The 19,385-nt window shown below is 35.6% G+C and overlaps 1 protein-coding gene across 2 annotated transcripts in view; it reads left to right on the forward strand.

Moving 5' to 3' along the window:
• Positions 1-19,385, forward strand: part of EEF1AKMT2 (EEF1A lysine methyltransferase 2) — a 72,944-nt gene that overhangs the window by 10,162 nt on the left and 43,397 nt on the right. The window contains exons 4-6 of one of the 2 annotated variants that reach the window (XM_045568016.1): positions 3,261-3,368; positions 9,127-9,343; positions 13,797-14,432. In XM_045568016.1, coding sequence (XP_045423972.1) covers positions 3,261-3,368; positions 9,127-9,343; positions 13,797-13,891 — 420 coding nt within the window. In that variant the 3' untranslated portion in view covers positions 13,892-14,432. Of the gene's footprint in view, positions 1-3,260; positions 3,369-9,126; positions 9,344-13,796; positions 14,433-19,385 lie in introns of those variants that run through there. The other variant, XM_045568017.1, reaches the window with a different exon arrangement.

A 19,385-nucleotide genomic window follows, 5' to 3' on the forward strand; every position in this document is an offset into this window, starting at 1 on the left:
AGCATATACTTATATGTATATACACACCCACATACATACATGTATATATGTGTTAGATCTTATATTCTGTGCCATATTATTAACATATCTTCTATGTTCTTTCTTGTTTTTAATTTTAATACACATAGTCCATACACACACACACACACACACACACACACACAATCCATATCGTAATATGAAATCTGAGAGGAGAGGAAATGAGAATGGGGCAGAAGAGACAATGGCATATGGCTAAGAATTTTCCAGTACTGACAAAGGACCCCAAGCCACAGATTCAAGAAGCACTATAACCTCAAGGCAGAAGAAAACAAAGAAAACTACACCAAGGAACATCATGGTATATCTGATGAAAACCAAAAACAGAAAAATCTCAAAAGCATGCAGAGAGTGGGAATGGGGCATACAAGGGGACAGATTACCTTCAAAAGGCCAGTAATCAGTCTTACACCTAAGAATAAGTCATAAAAAATGGAAGCCAGAAGACAGGAAAAGAAAAATACTAATCTAAAGTTATATAGCAAAGACATCCATCAGAATGCACATACACACAAATAAAGTTGGCCCTCTGTATCAGTGGAGGTCCTGGAACTAAGCCCCCAAGAATACAGAGGGCTGACTGTGTGTGTGGGTGTGTGTGTGTAGTCATGTGCTGTGTAAGGATGTTTCAGTTAATGATGGACTGCATATATGATGGTGGTCCCATAAGATTATAATACTATATTTTTACTATGTTTAGATATGTTTAGATACACTTACCATTTTATTACAGTTGCCTGCAGTATTCAGTACAGTAACGTGTGGTATAGGTTTGTAGCCTAGGAGCAATTGGCTTATACCATATATCCTAGGTGTATAGTAGGCTATACCATTAGGTTTGTGTAAGTACACTTACTCTTTGCTGCTCATAGATGAAATCACCTAATGACTTATTTCTCAGAACATATCCCCATCGTTAAACAACACATGACTATGTGTGTGTACATATATGTTAGATATATATGCACACATGAGATCTTATATGATTGTTAGATCTTATATGCTGTGCTGTATTGTCTTTTATGTTTTTTTGTGTTTATAATTTTCCATCCTTTTGTCATTCTCTGTATAATGGGGATATTTTCTTCACTAACTTTTTTTTACTGTCTCTAATCTATGAAGGCCACTCTTGCATTTCTTAATTTGATGATTATATTTTTCAATTCTGTTATTTGGTTGTTACAGTTTTCAATTCTCTACCATAATTCTCCAAGTTGTTATTGTCATTTATTCAGGTTCTTTTTTTTTTTTTTTTTTTGAGACAGAGTCTCACTCTGTCTCCCTGAGCAGAGTACAGTGGCATCATCATAGCTTATTGCAGCGTCAAACTCCTGGGCTCAAGCGATCCTCTTGCCTCAGCCTCCCAAGTAGCTGGGACTATAGGCGAGTGCCACCATGCCTGGCTAATTTTTCTATTTTTAATAGAGACAGGGTCTCATTCTTGCTCAGCCTGGTCAGTTTTTTCATTTTTTGTTTGTTTGTGTGTGTGTGTGTGTGTGTGTGTGTGTGTTTTTAAGAGACAGGACTTGTCTCTGTTGCCCAGACTAGAGTGCAGTGGTGCGATCATAGCTCACCACAACCTCAAACTCCTGGGCTCAAGTGATCCTCCTGCTCTAGCCTCCCTAACTGGGACTACAGGCATATGCCACCATACCTGGCTAATTTTTCTGGTTTTTGTAGAGAGAGGCATCTCACTATGCTGCTCAGGCTAGTCTCAAACTCTAGCCTCAAGCAGTCTTCCTGCCTTAGCCTCCCAAAGTTCTAGGATTACAGGTGTGAGCCACCATGCCCAGCCCCTCTGTTGTTTCAAAATGGTTTCTGACAGTTGTTTTATTTCAGTCTCCTGTGGGGTCTGCTTTTAACTCAATTTTCCCCTTGGTTTTTGGTTTTTGTTTCCTTGAATGTCTGCTTATTTTTCACTGGGTGTCAGAAATTGAGTGTGAAAAACCTTGGGGATAGTTTGAGGCTTTGAATGATTGTTCTAGAAACCCAAAACATCTATATGTGATTTTTATAATTTGTAGTAGAATAAATAGGCATAGGAGAAGAAGAAACTGGCAAGAATCGGTTAATAGAATTATCCTGGGTTTTAAGTCTCAGAGAATGAATTGAGGGAACTGGGGAGAAAATGAATATTTCAAGGAGTGAGGAGGGAGACAGCTCAAAGGGTAGGAGGTTGGCATCAAACAAGAGAATATTGAATCTTTTTATTAAACATAAAAATAATCACAGGGAACAGTCTAAACTTGAGTTTAGATTAGGAATCAGTCGCTTAAGGTTGAAAAGTCTAGGGTAAGTCTTAATGGATGGTATGGGAGTAGGTTAAGTTTTGAAGGAAGTGGCCATTTAGTAAATGGTGAAGAAGAACATCAAGGGAATTTCAGGCTACATTGAACTTTGCAACTTATTTTGTTTTTCATATTTCCTTTGAAATTATTTTTAGTCTCATAGGTCTAAAAATGTTCAGCATATGAAATTATCCAGACAGAGGAAGAAAAAAATAAGTATAAAAATGGTCAGTATAGTTAGGGGGTAGCGTGAAGACCAGAAGCTACCATACTTTTGCCACAGGCTCCACACACCCTAGATGGGTTTATGGCTAGTAAACAGCAAAACTTTTAAGTCTAATGAGCTTTCTTTAACTCTTTGGGGATATTAGTATCTGCCCAGCTTACCTTATAGGTTTTTTGTGAAGATCTAATGGAATGTGTGAAATATTTAAAAAATGAAAAAGTAGTATACAAATGTAAGGTAGTTAATCACATGGCTGGTGGAGAGTTGCATAATTTATAATTACAGTGAAGGAAAAATTTTAAAATCGGTAACTTATTACACATGCATTTGATTTATTCATATAAATTGGGTTAAGTAAAATTTCTGACAAATTGAGCATTGGAGAATATCAGTATCAGAAGTTAATACATTGTTCCCCTGAGGGCTTATATTTATATTTTCATTATCTTTGAGAAAATGAATTTCCTTTTGAAAAAGAAATCAAATATAATGGCAAATGAATTGTCACATTGTATAAATTTAAACTTTTGGTTTCTATTTCAATTTTACAATGAAATTTAAACTTTGTGAATTATTGGATTACATGTTATTTGCTCTATAACAAAAATAAAATTATCCCGGTTCTGAAGTTATATTATAATTTGTAGGCAAAACATTATATTAAACTATTTTTAAACTAACGTTTAACATTATTTCTCTGTCTCTAGGCAAAATTTGGTTTCTCTAATATTACTGGAATTGATTATTCTCCCTCTGCAATTCAGCTTTCTGGAAATATTATAGAAAAAGAAGGTTTATCTAACATTAAGTTGAAGGTAACTATTATTTATACTATTATAGTATTTTACTTAGAATTATAATGTTTAAGTGTTTCTAAAGTATATTAATTAGCCATCTTTTGCACTTATGTAAATTAGGGATTATAAATAATACAAATTGAAATATTTTTAAATAACTATTAAAAATGTAATCTAGTCAATTTGGGGAAATTATTTTTTCGTACTATTGTATATGTATGTGTATACACTACTGCCCTGATGTTTGCAAATACACACAAATAATATTTAACTATGGATTAACCAGAACAAAAAGTTTTATTAAGTGTATAGAGTGATATAATGTCACCAAAAATCATTTAGGTTTATTTTTGGGTCCTATGATCTCTCAGATCATAACTCCTAAATTTATATTTCTAGCCCAGGCCTCTCTTCTGAGCTCTACCACTATAAACAAGCATATCTTGCTTTATTGCACTTTGCAGATAGTGTGTTTTTGACAAATCAAAGGTTTTACTTTGTGTTTCTGTGTTACTTTTTGGCAGTTGTCCCAATATTTCAGAGTTTTTCATTATTTATCTGTTATGGTGATCTCTGATCAATAATCTTTGATGTTACTGTTGTAATTGTTTGGAGTGCCAAGAACTGCTTCCATATGAGATGGAGAACTTAACTGACAAATACTGTTTGTGTTCTGACTGTTTTAGCGACTGGCCTTTCCTCCATCTCTCCCCCTCTCTCCTCAAGCCTCTCTATTCCATCAGACATAACAATATTGAAATTAGGACAGTTAATAATCCTACAATGGCCCCTGCGTGTTCAAGTGAAAGGAAGAGTTACACATCTCTCAGTTTAAATCAAAAGCTAGAAGTGATTAAGCTTAATGAGGAAGGCGTGTTGAAAGCTGAGACAGCCCAAAAACTAGGTCTCTTGTGCCAAACATTTAGCCAACTTGTAAATGCAAAGCAAAAGTTCTTGGAGGAAATAAAAAATGCTACTCTAGTGAACACATGAGTGATAAGAAAGCTGAGCAGCCTTGCTGATAGGGAGAAAGTTTTAGTGGTCTGGATAGGAGATGAAACCAGCCACAACATTCCCTTAAGCCAAAGCCTAATCTTGAGCAAGGCCCTAATTCTCTTCTGTTTTATGAAGGCTGAGAGAGGTGAAGAAGCTGCAGAAGAAAAGTTTGAAGTTAGCATAGATTGTTCCATGAGGTTTAAGGAAAGATGCTGTCTCCATAACATGAAAGTGCAGGGTGAAACAGCAAGTGCTGATGTAGAAGCTACAGCAAGTTATCCAGAAGATCTAGCAAAGATCATTGATGAAGATATGAAACAACAGATTTTCAGTGTAGATGAAACAGCCTTATATTGGAAGAAGATTTCATCTCTTCATAGCTAGAGAGAAGTCAGTGCCTGGCTTCAAAGTTTCAAAGGACAGGCTGACTCTCTTGTTAGGGGCTAATGCAGCTGGTGACTAAGTTGAAGCCATTGCTCATTTACCATTCTGAAAATCCTAGGGCCTCCAAGAATTATGCTAAATTTACTCTGCCTGTGCTCTATAGATGGAATAACAAAGCTTGAAAAAAAAAAAAAAGAAAAAAGAAAACAAAACAAAAGTCTGTATGACAGCACAACTGTTTACAGCATGGTTTATGGAATATTTTAAACCAATTGTTGAGATATAAACTGTTAAAAAACAAAACAAAACAAAACAAAACAAATGAAGACTGAGGCAGGAGGGAGGATCCTTTGCGCCCAGGAGTTCGAGGTTGCAGTGAGCTATTATCGTGGCACTGCACTCCAGCCTGGGTAAAAGAACTAGATGCTGTCTCAAAAAGAAAAAATTCCTTTGAAAATATTACTTCTCCTTTATAATGCACATGTTCACCCAAGAGCTCTAATGGAGATGTAGAAGGAGATTAATGTTGTTTTCATGCCTGCTAACACAACATCTGTTCTTCAGCCCATAATGGATCAAGGAGTAATTTTGACTTTCAAGTCTTATTATTTAAGAAATACATTTCGTAAGGATATAACTGTCATAGGTAGTACTTCCTCTGCTGGATCTGGGCAAAGTAAATTGAAAACTGTTTGGAATTCAAACCTTTTGGAAACCTTTGGATTTACCATTCTAGATGCCAGAGAGCTGCGATCCCCAACCCCTGGGCTGTGGACCAGTAAGGTCAGCAGAGCTCCGCCACACCCCCATCCCAGGTTGGGGGGGATCCTCCTCACCCCCACTGCACAGCAGGAGGTGAATGGGGTGGGGCTAGCTAGTGAAGCTCCATCTGTATCTATAGCCACTCCCCATGGCTCGCATCACCGTCTGAGATCTGTCCGACTCCTCCCACCCCCTATGGAAAATTGCCTTCCATGAAACCGCCAAAAAAGTTGGGGACTGCTGCCATAGAGAGCATTCATTATTCATGGGAGGAGATCAAAATATCAACATGAACAGGCGTTTGGAGGAAGTTGATTCTAACCCATTTGAATGACTTGAAGGGGTTCCAGACTTCAGTGGAGTGAGGAACTGCAGATGTGGTAGAAATAGCAAGAGAACTAGAATTAGAAGTGGAGCCTGAAGATGGGATTGAATTGCTGCAATCTCATGATAAAACTTGAATGGGTGAGGCATTGCTTCTTATGGATGAGCAAAGAAAATGGTTTCTTGAGATAGAGTCTACTCTTAGTGGAGATGCTGTGAACGTTGCTCAAATGATAACAAACGATTTAGAATAGTACATAAACTAAGCTGATCAAGCAGTGGTGGGGTTTGAGAGGATTGACTGTAATTTTGAAAGAAGTTCTATTATGGATAAAATCCTACCAAACTGTATCACATGCTCCAGGGAGATCTTTTGTGAAAGGAAGAGTCAATGGATGTGGCAGACTTCACTGTTGTCTTATTTTACAAAATTGCCACAGGCACCTGAACCTTTAGTTACCACCACCCCGGTGAGTCAGCAGCCATCATCATCCAGGCAAGACCCTCCAAGCACCAGTGCAAAGTTTGTGACTCACAGATGTTTCAGATGATTGTTAGCATTTTTTTTTTTTTTTTTGAGACAGAGTCTTGCTTTGTTGCCGGGGCTAGAGTGAGTGCTGTGGCGTCAGCCTAGCTCACAGCAACCTCAAACTCCGGGGCTCAAGCAATTCTCCTGCCTCAGCCTCCTGAGTAGCTGGGACTACAGGCACGAGCCACCCTGCCCGGCTAATTTTTTTATTTCTATTTTTAGTTGACTGGCTATTTTCTTCTATTTTTACTCCTGACCTCAAGCGATCCTCCCACCTCGGCCTCCCAGAGTGCTAGGATTATAGGCATGAGCCACCACGCCTGGCCCGTTAGCATTTTTTTTTTTAGCAATAAAGTAGTTTTTAATTAAGATTATATATATTTTTTAGAGATAATGCTATTGCATACTTGATAGACTACAGGACAGTATAAGCATAACTTTTTTATGTACTGGGACGCCAAAAATTTGTGTTTCTAGCTTTATTGTGATATTTGCTTTATTGTGTTGGTCTGGAACCAAACCCACAATAAATATCTCGGAGGTATGCCTATAAACTCTCTATTTTGAAGTTTCACTTGGAAAGCTAATAATAGTCTTTCAACTTAATTAGCCCAAAATGAAACTCTTGGTTTCCTCCTCAAACCTGCTTTTTCCAGTTTTTCCCATCTCCATTAATAACACCACCATTCATCATCTTGCTGTAGCCCAAAACCCAAGGAGTCTTCCTTGATTCTTCTCTTTCTTTTAAATCCTGTATCCAGTTCTGTTAGTTTTATCTTCAAATTATATCAGGAATTCCTTGTTATTTCCACTGTTCCCTGCGAAGTCGAAACCACTGTCATTTTTTGTCTAAACTACTATAGTAGCCTTTTATGTTGCCTCCCTATTTCAACTCTTGCCCTGATGTCCACTTACTACAGGGTGGCTAGAATGATCTTTTTTGTTGTTGTTTTTTTGGAGACCGAGTCTCACTCTGTTGTCCTGGGTAGAGTGCTGTGGCATCAGCCTAGCTCACAGCAACCTCAAACTCCTGGACTCAAGTGATCCTCCTGTCTCAGCCTCCTGAGTAGCTGGACTATGGAGTAGCTGGGACTATAGGCTCCTGTCACCGCATAGGGCCAAGAGTGATCTTTTAAAATGTAAATTGGTTCATCAAATTTCCTTGCTTACAGTCCTCCATTGGCTTCCCCATTGCATTCAGAATGCAATCTAAACCCCACACAAAGCCTTACAGAGTCCCTCATTCTTACCTCTTTCCTCTTCTTTCACCAATACTTTTCTCACACTGGCTTGCTTTCTATTCCTGAAACATGTCAAGCTTGTTCTTCTTGAGTCTATATCTGCTGTCCTCTGCCTAGAATATTCTTGCCCAGGTCTTAGCATGTTTGGCTTATTCTCATTATTCAGATCTCTGCTCAAATATTACCTTAGAGAAGGCTTTCCAGACTGTTTTTTCCAAAATATTTTTTTTCCCCATCACTTAATGTTTTATTACTCCATTTTTATTTCCTTCATGGCACTTTATCTGAAATTATTTGTTTAGCTTATTTATTGTTTCTCTCTCCCTTTATAGAATATAAGGTATAGTCTCATATAGGGACTTTTCCTATTTTGTTTACTGTTATATCTAGTGTCTGAAAAGCATCTGCACAATAGGTGTCCATCAAATATTTGTTGAATAAATGAGTAATTTTATACAGGCATTTAGGATGAGAAAGCTCCAAAGTTAGCTCTTCAGCATGGCAGTCATTACTTTGCTTCAGGTATAATGAATATTTTGGACATGAGGGAAGGGAAAAAAACCCATCTTCAAATATAAATAAACATAGTATCCACATTTTTAAGTCATAGGAGTTTTAGATAAAATACTACAGTGACTTTATTAAGTTGTGTGAGTAATCATGAGCTAATTGCCGAATTATATTTCAAAGTAGCGTTTCAAAATTAAGTTGGTTGGTAAGTTATTGTGAATATTTTATAAAACTGAGGCAGACCACTATTTCAAATGCTTATAATGTATCAAGTTATTGAAAATGAATTAGATACCAATGTATAACGTTAAAAATTTGAAGTACATATTTACCAAGTTAAGTAATTACAGTTTAAAGTTACTTAATTTTTTAGGTTTTATGTCATTCATTGTATACATTAGTAGCTTTATAAGCTGGTGAGTCAAGGCCAAAGAACTTTTGATTTATTATGTTTACTTTAGGTTACACAAGTAGGAATATAAATTAAAAATCATATTTCTGAAGCCACATGAAGTGACATGTGCCTACAGTCCCAGCTACTCAGGAGCTGAGGTGGGAGGATTGCTCAAGCATAGGAGTGCAAGTCTAACCTAGGCAACATAACGATATTCCATCTCAGAAAAAAACTCTTATTTCCAGTGACCTGAGTTCCAAATAGATTTTGTCATTTTGAAGAGTATGTCAAATATTTTACTTTTCAACGGAAACAACTTTTTCATAAACCAGGCTTGTGAGCTCCATAATGTGCTAGTATTATTAGGCAGTATGCCTGGCTTTGATTTATTTTAAATTTGTAGAGATTTAGAATGTCCAGGAAACATTATCAGTCTCTCTTACTAATCTTGGTTTTAATGATCTTGGAACGAAGCTCATAAAAGTTAGCTATAAAGTTGAAAATATGTTTATTATATATAAAATGCCATCATAATTAATGAGTTCTTTTATCTATAATCTTTTTATAGGTTGTTATTTAAATTCTGTAAAGACTGTGTGTTAATTGTTCTCACGTAGACGTTGATTTTTAATATAGGTAGAAGACTTTTTGAATCTTTCCACAAAGCTGTCTGGATTTCATATTTGTATTGACAAAGGGACTTTTGATGCCATAAGCCTTAATCCTGACAATGCGGTTGAGAAGAGGAAGCAATATGTGAAATCTCTCTCCAGGGTGTTGAAAGTAAAAGGCTTTTTTCTAATAACCTCATGTAATTGGACCAAGGAAGAGTTGCTAAATGAATTCAGTGAAGGTAAATGACTATATGGTGTTTAAACATGTGCTTACTTCAGGTTTCATGAACTACTTTCCCTCCTTGGTATTACAGTGTTTTTCTTTTCTATTTGTGGGAATTGCCTGCTTTTCTTCTCTGTTAATGACCTTGGTAATAACTTTTAACTGTATATGCAAAGCACAGAAAAATAACATTGGTTGACATCCAGAGAGCTTTTGAAATTTTTTCCAAGAAATCCTCACAGTTAAGTACTAAAATTTATGAGCCTATAAAATTTAAGTTCTTTATTTAAGCTATGCAATCTTTTATTTAAGCTATACATTCTATTTAGAGAATCAAACAAAAAAGCACATATATTGTGCTTCTAACTTCAGTGCACTGATTTATTGGCAAATCTGTAATGCAAATGGAAGATAGTACTTTTGAAAATCTTACATGATGAGAGTTTTGATTTTATAGATTATCTATCTTGCTCTAGAGGTCATTTAGGTATGTAGGATTTGTCTTTTTGTTTTCATAGTATATAGAACAATTATTATTATTTTTTTGAGACAGAGTTTCACTCCGTTGCCCTGAGTAGAGTGCCGTGGAGTCAGCCTAGCTCACAGTAACCTCAGACTCCTGGGCTCAAGCAATCCTTTTGCCTCAGCCTTCCGAGTAGCTGGGACTACAGGCATACACCACCATGCCCAGCTAATTTTTTCTATATACATTTTTAGTTGTCCAGCTAATTTCTTTCTATTTTTAGTAGAGACGAGGTCTTGCTCTTGCTCAGGCTGGTCTCGAACTCCTGACCTTGAGTGGTCCTCCCGCCTCAGCCTCCCAGAGTGTTAGGATTACAGGCATGAGCCACTACTCCAGGCCTAGAACAATTATTTTTAACATTGTACAGAATCAAAATGTAGGGAATTGACAGAAGTACTACCTATTAATTCTTAAGAAAATCCTCTGCCCTTTTCAAGGGTGCCAAGGCAGATCTTTTTTTGCCCTGTTAATGATGTGTAATTAGTACTGTGTCTACTAAGTGGGGATCTTATGAGAATTGAGAATCTGTAATCTATACACAAAATATTTTGAGTTTTCTGGCAGACTGTTCCTTGCATACGTTAAGGAATATTTTTCTCTGCCAGTTTATTCGTGCATTGCACAGGCATTTCTGGAAAAGTGTCTTGGGAATCTATAGGTGTATGCTTGTTTTTTCCTTACTTTTCCTTACAATTCTTTTCAGATTAATATTAATTTTTTTTAAAGAATTGGAAAAATTTCGAGGATGGTGTCTTAAGTAAATGATAGGGTATTAAATATTTGTTTACATTTTGAATCTCAGTTGTCACAAGGGAAATTAATTACCTTAAGAGAGCAGTTTACTATGTACTGTTATTTATAACCATACTGCATATACCTTATTTTAGAGTTTGTTTTTTTTTCAGTATTAAGGGAATAGGCTGGGAGAATACTTAACACATGTCCTATTGTGTGCATTCAATGGCTTTGACACATTATATAATGTAAAACCTGAAGTGTTTGAGGCTTGAAATTTGACCTTGTGGCTTCATTACCATTGCCTCTGGAAAACAAGAATTATATGTGATTTATTATCTTTTATTTCATGCCATTAATTTTATTATCTTCCGTGTTAAATTTGTTTCCTTTAGAACTGTTGAGGCCCTATACCGATAGCCTTTTCCTCTTCCTGAAGCTTGACAGTTTTAATAAATGCTTAAAGTTTCACTGTGTAGGACAAGTTCCTTTCCTGGTTTTTAAATACAGGTGTTCTTCTTTACCCCTGGAACCAGCAGACAAAAACATATTTGTCTGTCATTGATAATGAGGAACAGACTTTAGCTTGGTACAGAGTGCTTAAAAATGTGTCTGTGTCTGAAAATTGTTGAGCAAACTCTTTATGTTCAGTTTTTAGAACTAAATACAGAATTTAAATAAGCAAAATGTTATAACAGGAAATGTTAAATAAATAATTACATACAATTGAAGACATTTTTAGGCATGAGTCTCTTGGAAAGTAGTATTTGGAGTTAGATATGGACAGTAACAGAATACGCTGCCATGCATCACTGCTGATGGTCTTGTTCCTAGCTACTCAGATTGGCTGCCATATTCCCTTTGTGTAGAATAAAGCTTACTTCACCAATCTTTTAAGGTTCTTTCCTTCTTTCCTTATTTGAAACACAAATGTTTCATGAAACTGTTGAAATGGATCATGCATTTTTCCTTGATGGCCCTATTTATATCAACATTTTATGTTACCATTTGTTTTGGTGAAGGTTGACTTGAATCATTTGCTAGATATTAGGGTATTCTAATTTGATGTCCAGGGGACTTGATTTTATTATAACTGCTGAATTGAAATAACAATAACAGCCTATCTTAGTATAAAAGTACTTTACATTCATTATGAAAAAAATGGAAAATATCAATAACCCCAACACATAAGCATACAGATTAAAACGATTAGAATAATTTCTTAGCCTTGAGTGTAGCTCAACCACTGTTATTAATATTTTGGTATATTGTATATTGAAATATAATAACTTCAATCCTGTAGGGTTAGTTCAGGGCATTAAAAAAATTAGGCCTAGAAAATTCACCAGACAGCTCCATTTTTCTCTTGCAAATTTTTATTATATTTCAGGCCAGGCATGGTGGCTCATGCCTGTAATCCGCACACTTTTTGGGAGGCTAAGGAGGGAGGATCGCTTGAGGCCAGGAGTTGGAGACAAGCCTGGGCACCATAGCAAAACTGTGCCTCTGTGGAAAAAAAAAATAATTAGCCAGGCGTGGTGGCACTCACCTTCAGTCCTAGCTACTTGGGGGGCTGAGGTAGGAGGATCATTTGAGGCCAGGAGTTTAAGGCGGCAGTGAGCTATTACTGTGTCATTGCACTGCAGCTTGGGTGATGGAGCAAGGCTCTGTTTCCTTAAAAAAAAAAAAAAATTAAGCATATGTAAAATTTTCAAAAACAAATATGGGTATATAACCATGTATCCAACACAGGGGCCCCATTTTCCAGCATTAAAATGCATTATGCTGTTTAAAAGGTCTGTCCTTCGGTAAAGTTTTTTTTATGATCAGTTTTTAACGAGCATTTTAATATTTAGTTATTAAGATTTGGCAAAGTTAGATTAAGAATACGAATTAGAATGTATTAATATAATGAAGCAAAGAATAAAGGACCAACTGATACAATAATATATATCATTTTTAACATTTTTTCTGTTTATAAGAGTTATTTGAGCTCAAATCATGGAAATTTAGAAAATATAGACCCACCCCTTGTCAAGAAAAAAAATCTTCCAGAATAGTTCCATCACTGAGGGAAAACCGTAGTTAACATTTTAGTAATGACCTTCCAACTTTGCTTTATTTTTTAAGAACAAAATAATACAATTTTTATTCTATTTTATAGTTATGGAAAACACTACATTATCTTATGGGGATCTTTACAAAATCACCATGAGTTTGATAGGGGCATTGTATCCATTACCTTCTTGCATGGAACTCAGGATCCTTGTAAAAGTAACTTGACCGGCATATGTCTCACCTTAGTAAGTGGTAAAGCTGGGACTTGAACCCAGGGCTTTGATTCCAAATACATTTTTTTAAAAAAATCATACTGTGCTGTTTTGCAAGTTACTAGTTTCTTGTCTTCCCAGACCCCTTCATTAGTCCAGTTTGGGTCTTGATTTTTTTTTTTTTTTCTTTTTGAGAGACAAGGTCTCACCCTGTTGCCCAGGCTGGTTATGAATTCCTGGACTCAAATGATCCTCCTGCTTCAGCCTCCCGAGTAGCTGGGACTATAGGCGTGTGTGACTGTACCCGGCTGGGTCTTGATCTTTGTTACAATTTTTTTTTTTTAATTTTGATAAAATACATAGCATAAAATTGGCCATTTTAACCATTTTTAATTGTATACTTCTGTGGCATTAAGAACATTCACATTGCAACCATCACCACCATCCATCTCTAGAACTTTTTTATCTTCTACAAATTCAGTTTTATCTTCAAGTTATTTAACCTTTCTATATTAAGTGCTTTTATACGTGTGGTGTGAATTAATTGAGTTACTACATATAAAGCACTTAGAACAGTGCCTGGCACATGGTAAGAACTCAGCATATACTAGCTGCTTCCTACAAGCTAGGTGGTGAAGTAGGCTAACAGAGATGGGGAGGCAGAAGGGCAGCAAAGAGGAAGTGGAAGAAATGGGGGATAGATGGCAAGCCTCTTTTTGCAATTTGTTTTTGCTCTTGTCTGTTTCTTGTTCAGCTCTAAGTGTTTTGAGGTGTGGTTACATGGGCCATTCATACACAGTAGAATTGAAACATAAAATTCAGCACAATTTAGAGTTTGGAATCATAGTTTTATAAAAGGTTTAAAAATACAATGTTAATACAAATTTCGCTTCACTATGAGATTCAATCTCTAATACATGTATTTTAATTTTGTCTGACAGGATTTGAATTTTTTGAAGAGCTGCCAACACCCAAGTTCAGTTTTGGAGGCAGATCTGGAAACAGTGTAGCAGCATTGGTTTTCCAAAAAACGTGAGACTTTTCCTTGGACAAATTCAGGTAGCTTTTTAAAGAGGCTACACAACAAAGTTAAGCTGACACAGAAAATGCAAATGCAAATAAATGCTTAGTAAGCACACAGGATGCACATGTTTAGTAGATATAATAAGTTGGTTAAAAAAAATCATAAACATGTAAGTGGTTGGGTTTTCAAGATCAACCAAAAATAATTTTTAATTTTCTTTTGTATTTGAAATGTAAATATTTTTCTTTTTGACTTAAAAAATTTCCTGTAACTGCTGAACAGTTTAAAGTAGTAAATGAATTTACAGAAAGCGTGTATTCTTCACTTTTGTGCCTTGGTAAAGTTGAATTTAGGTATTTATAAAAATTTGACCAAACTATTTTAGCACCAGAATAATAAGCAAAACAACTTTCTTAGTGTTATATTAGACTATTTATGAAATATAATGAGAAATACTATTTTGGGTTGAACGGCAGTTATTTTTAAAAGTATTTAATACCTGGGAAAAAGCCTCTGGCCTTTATATGTATAATTAAACAAAATTAGAGAAATGCATCACTTGATCAAGAGGTTTATTGAGCCTGTATTTTACAGCTGATGGTCTTCTACACACTGTGAGTGATAAACAGATAGAAGGAAAGAGAATTAAGGGATATTGTTATATGCTAGCACTATGTTAAGTTATATTGTCTTATTAAGTCATTGAATCCTTCCAGTATTTTCTTGAGGTGTGTATTACTTAGTCTTGTTTCTATATATAAGAAAACTGAAGCTGAGAGAAGTGAAGTCACTTCTGTGAGGTCAGTTAGTAGAGGATGGAGCAGGATTTTTATCTGGATGTGTCTGACTCTAAAAGCACATTCTTTTCTGGCATATTCTGCCTCCCAGGTTCTAAGTCTCTGCCTTTATAGCATTTACAATTCAGTTGGGTAACTAAGACTGGTACATATAAAATTGAGTTAAAGAAGTTGGGCAGTTATTTTTAGGAGCTATGCAGCTCCTTGTTAGTGTTGATCTCTGGACTGTCAGAACAGCAATCAGCCAGCTCAGTCTCATGTCATCATTATTACTTTTTACCATCTCCCTACTTGCGTTAAAAGACTTCTCTCTATCAAGAACTGAATTTTGTCATTCTTCTGGCACAAAGGGTGGTGTAAGTTATATAAGCCCTCAGGGATACATGGACAAAGATGTTCTAGTTAGGGGCTAAATTAACTAGAGAAACAGTTATTAATGTTTTTGCAAAGATAAAGTATATTAATACTTACACTTTGTGTTTGGGTGATATTTTAGTATTGGAGTCAATATGAATTTTTAAAAAGTTACATAATTTTTTATTATTTTCAGCTTTTTGGGCCTATTATGTTACAAAACAAACAATTTTTACTTGACAAGTGTTATTCCATTACTGAGTAAGTCTAGCATTACATCTTTTTCTTTTTTTTGGTATGGGGGAATGGGAGTGGATAGGGAAATATGAGTCTTTCATTTAGATCAACCATTAAGATTACTACCTGCCTTGCACAAAATAGTTGAAGACATTTACATGGACTTTCAACAAAAATAACATTTTTGGAAAAGCTTTAATTTTCAACTTGTAAAAAGTGAGAAATTACTTCAAAATATATGCAATTTAAATTTTTTACAAAATTGTATTGTTTTTATAAAGGGATGGGATCTTAAATGATAGAAACATAAAGTTTTATAATTTATTGAGATCTGGTCTTTGTTGCTTTTTTCACATTGAATGTTCTTTGATTCCTAATATGATAGTAATAAATAAGTACTCTTAGAATTTTGAGTTAAGTATATGCTATTTTGAAGAACCAATCCAACAAAATAGTCTTTCTGTGTGACTAGACTGAGGCATTGAGTTTGATTCACAGAAAGCTTGGAATGGGTCTTTGTTGCAAAGCTTTTTGAGTCATTATGTGGGGCATGTTTGTTCCATTTGCAAAGGTAAAGGTGTGTGTGTGTGTGTGTGTGTGTGTATAGTATATATATATTTTTAATCATGAAGTTGTTGAGAAGGTTAGGGAAAGGAAGTTGTCTCTTCTTATCACTTTAATCCTGCTTCAAGCAGGCCTCTTAGAGATTAAAATCAGAACAAATGGAAGGTCCAAAAATGCCAAAAAGAATAATATTTTCAAATAATACTGAACTGCTTAAAAACTAGGCCTGTAAATGTCCCCAAGTTACTGAAACAAGTTGTAAATACATTATTATTAAACTGAGTATTGTTAGATCATACAAATATGTGGGTAACTGTGACAGAAATTATGCGGTTATAAAAAGGAGTAGTAAGTTATGTAGTGAATACTGTTTTCTGTGGATAAGAAGTGGAATTGTAATTTCACTTAATCAAAAGACACTTATTTTGAGGAAACTTGTTTGAAATGCAAACGAGATTTCTCTGTGGAGCCTGCACAGAATTGTTGCTTTTCATTATGATGTTATTGCTGCCTAACAGGCCACTTCTGTGTATAGGAAGTGCGTATGCAAGTCCAAAGGGAATTGAGGCCTGAATGGGTGGGTTACACCAATTAACAAATAGAAAGTTTTCAGAACATTTTGTTTTAAGCCAGGTGCACAAGTTAGAGTTGCTTTTTGGGACTGGCATTTATGTATATGAGAATCAAACCTGACACTGCTTTTGGCAGCTTGACTAAAGCCATTTTAGAATAAATACAAACTGTCCTTGAATGATTTTTTTTTCCCATTGTAGTAGCAATGAGTTTGCCTTTCTTCTTCATCGGCGATATGCATGCAATCTTCTGTTTATTTTGAGGGAATGAGGGAGCTAAACATATACAAAAGACTTTTAATCATTTTATGAATAATGTGCTTCAATTGACTTACTTATTTTTAAATTTCTATGATACTGTAATGTAGTACTATATGTTGATCTCAATTCACATTTATCCAGAGTATAATAGAAACCTTAATTTTAAAGACCCAACATTAGTAATTAAGTTTCATATGGCCTTGAAATAATTTTCTTCAAATTGGTGTACAGAGAAATAGAGTATCCCTGCCTATGTTAATAGACTTTAATTTATGTTCTTTTAAGTAATTTTATTTTATATTTATATTTGTGTGTGTGTGTGTGTGTCTGTCTGTCTGGTAGCCTACAATGATAATCCGTACAAATGTGAACAGTTTGTCTTCAGGGGAGAGTCCTGGGGTTTAATTTCCTGTTTTTGGCTCTGTGAGCTAGAATGTATGTGCTCCAGAGACAGCCCTCTCCTTTGAGAGCAAGAGACCAAGTGTCTTGTGTTCCACAGTAGTAACCTCTTTAGCTAATTGTCGGGGGGGATGTTGATGGGCTCTGAAAGGAGTCTTGTCTAGTACACTTAACTGGAAGAAGGCTGCCCATGACCTAGAGCTTGATTGTGGGAGGCAAGGGGCATATGTGGTTGAAAGACAATTGCATAGTGGGAAAAAATTAAGAAATGCTTATCATTTCTCTTGGTTAGGCAAGAAACAGAGATGTCCATAGAAGAAATGGGAGGGAGCTCATGAGCATGTTTTATTAACAGTTAATGGAAGAAAATTAATGCTAATTTATTCTTCATACACACCATGCAATTTGTTAGAAAAGTAAAAGAATAGTTTGAAATTCTTTGGTCAATTGATGGATTCCTATGTTAGAGGCATAGAAATGAAACTCAACATCAAGCGGACAAATACCCAAGCCCACAGGCTACATAAATGCTGAATAAAACCAGCTCTACAATGGAACTCTGAAAAGGGACGGGTAAGAAGCCTAATGAATGATTGAATATGACCTTAGCAAAATCCCTGGAGTGTTGTTGAAAGATCATTCATTTCCAGCTTAGATGTCAAGATGGGCTCCAGTAATCAGGAAAAAAAGAGAGCTTGAGTTAGTACTTACTGAGTTTTAAAAATCTTTATAACATAGTGCATTAGACTAATCATTAAAAGGGCTTCTGAAGCTGAATTTTGAGCTGTCACTAGTTTAGGCCCAGGTAAATAAAATTAAAAAGATAGGAATAATTTCTAAAACACAAATGTATCAATATCCTATCCTGCTTTTATGGAGTAGAACTTCAAACACTGGGATGTATAGGCTGGCAGAATGTACTTTTGTCATGCTGATACCATTCCATTGTAGGAAAGACTTACAACTGAGAGATCAATTGTGTCTTAAAGTATTTGCAAATTACTTGTCCAGCTTATTAGGGGAAGATAATAAAAAACCAAAATCTGTATTTTTTGTTTTTCTCATGTTATATTTTTATGTATGTATTATTATTACTGCATCAGCAAATGATAAGTATTATAGTGAGTGATCTTTATTGTTCATGCTGTCCTGAAGCTTCTTAAGAAAAGTGAATCTAAAACATCTGTTTTCCCAAATACGTAAAAATTTACACATGATCCAGCAATTACCATATCCTGTATGTTATCGGACTAGCTTAGAAATATGAAAATATTCTGGTTGAATAAGGGGACTGTGAACTGTATTTCTCACTCTTCATTAGCATGCTTACAGATAAAGCAGTTTATCCTCAGTGCTGATTGCAGAATAGAACAGTCTTGGGATGGCTGTGGTTCCCTGCTGTTGCTTGCCTTACTGCTGCAAAGAGGAGGGACTCATCAGGAGGAAAAGGCTAAATGTAGAGGAGTGTGGGTGCTGGCAGTTCACATTTTCCTCCTACCCCCTCTGCTAATAGGAAAACGTCAGGCCTTTGTTCCCATCTAATTTTAGTACATCCTGGCTAAAAAATGTTAGGATGAAAAAATGTTAGGATGATTTCCAGCCATGGAACTTTGAGGGGTAAGGTTGGGGGAGGAAGAGTAAAGGAAAGAGCATTTTATACTCCATATCCGTCTGGCTTTCTATGACAGCATCTAACCTCTACTCTGTTGATTTTGGTAATGAAATAAATTTAGATGCACTGAAGCAGTGATAATTAGCTTTTCCTTCCATGTCCTCCATAATAAGTGTAGTTGGTGTCTGAATGGAAAAAATCATTATATGGTATTTAATAAAACATACTGGAATGAATTAAAGAGCTCCATGCAAGTTTTGGAGGAAAAGCCTGAAATTGAGTGAAAACTATATGTTGTGTTGTTTATAAATAGAACCTTTGAGGTCCATTTGTATTTCAGCGAAATTGCTTTTATACTGTTGTTTTAAATGAGAGTAATATTTTGATTTTTGAGAAGCAGTCATAAGCAAGGCACACAAATCTAAGCTGCTTATCTCCTCTGAAAACCCCAGTAAGCCTAGAAGGAAGGCTCAGATTCTAAGAGAGCCAATTGGGTCAAACAATTGATAACATAGTTTGTTCAAGAGATAGAACATAATTCTACTTGTCTTTGTAGTTGGAAGTGCCAATTATTGTGGTTATTATTTAATTAAAAAGTAATTAACTGTATTAAACTAAAAGTGCCATTCTGAATACTGGTGCTCCCTATGAAATAAGCTATCTTTCCCAAAGGGTTTTTTAGTTAGCGAGCTGAGGCTTCACATTGGAAT

The sequence above is a fragment of the Lemur catta genome, chromosome 14 (genome assembly GCF_020740605.2).
Source record: "Lemur catta isolate mLemCat1 chromosome 14, mLemCat1.pri, whole genome shotgun sequence".
Taxonomy (NCBI): Eukaryota; Metazoa; Chordata; class Mammalia; order Primates; family Lemuridae; genus Lemur; species Lemur catta.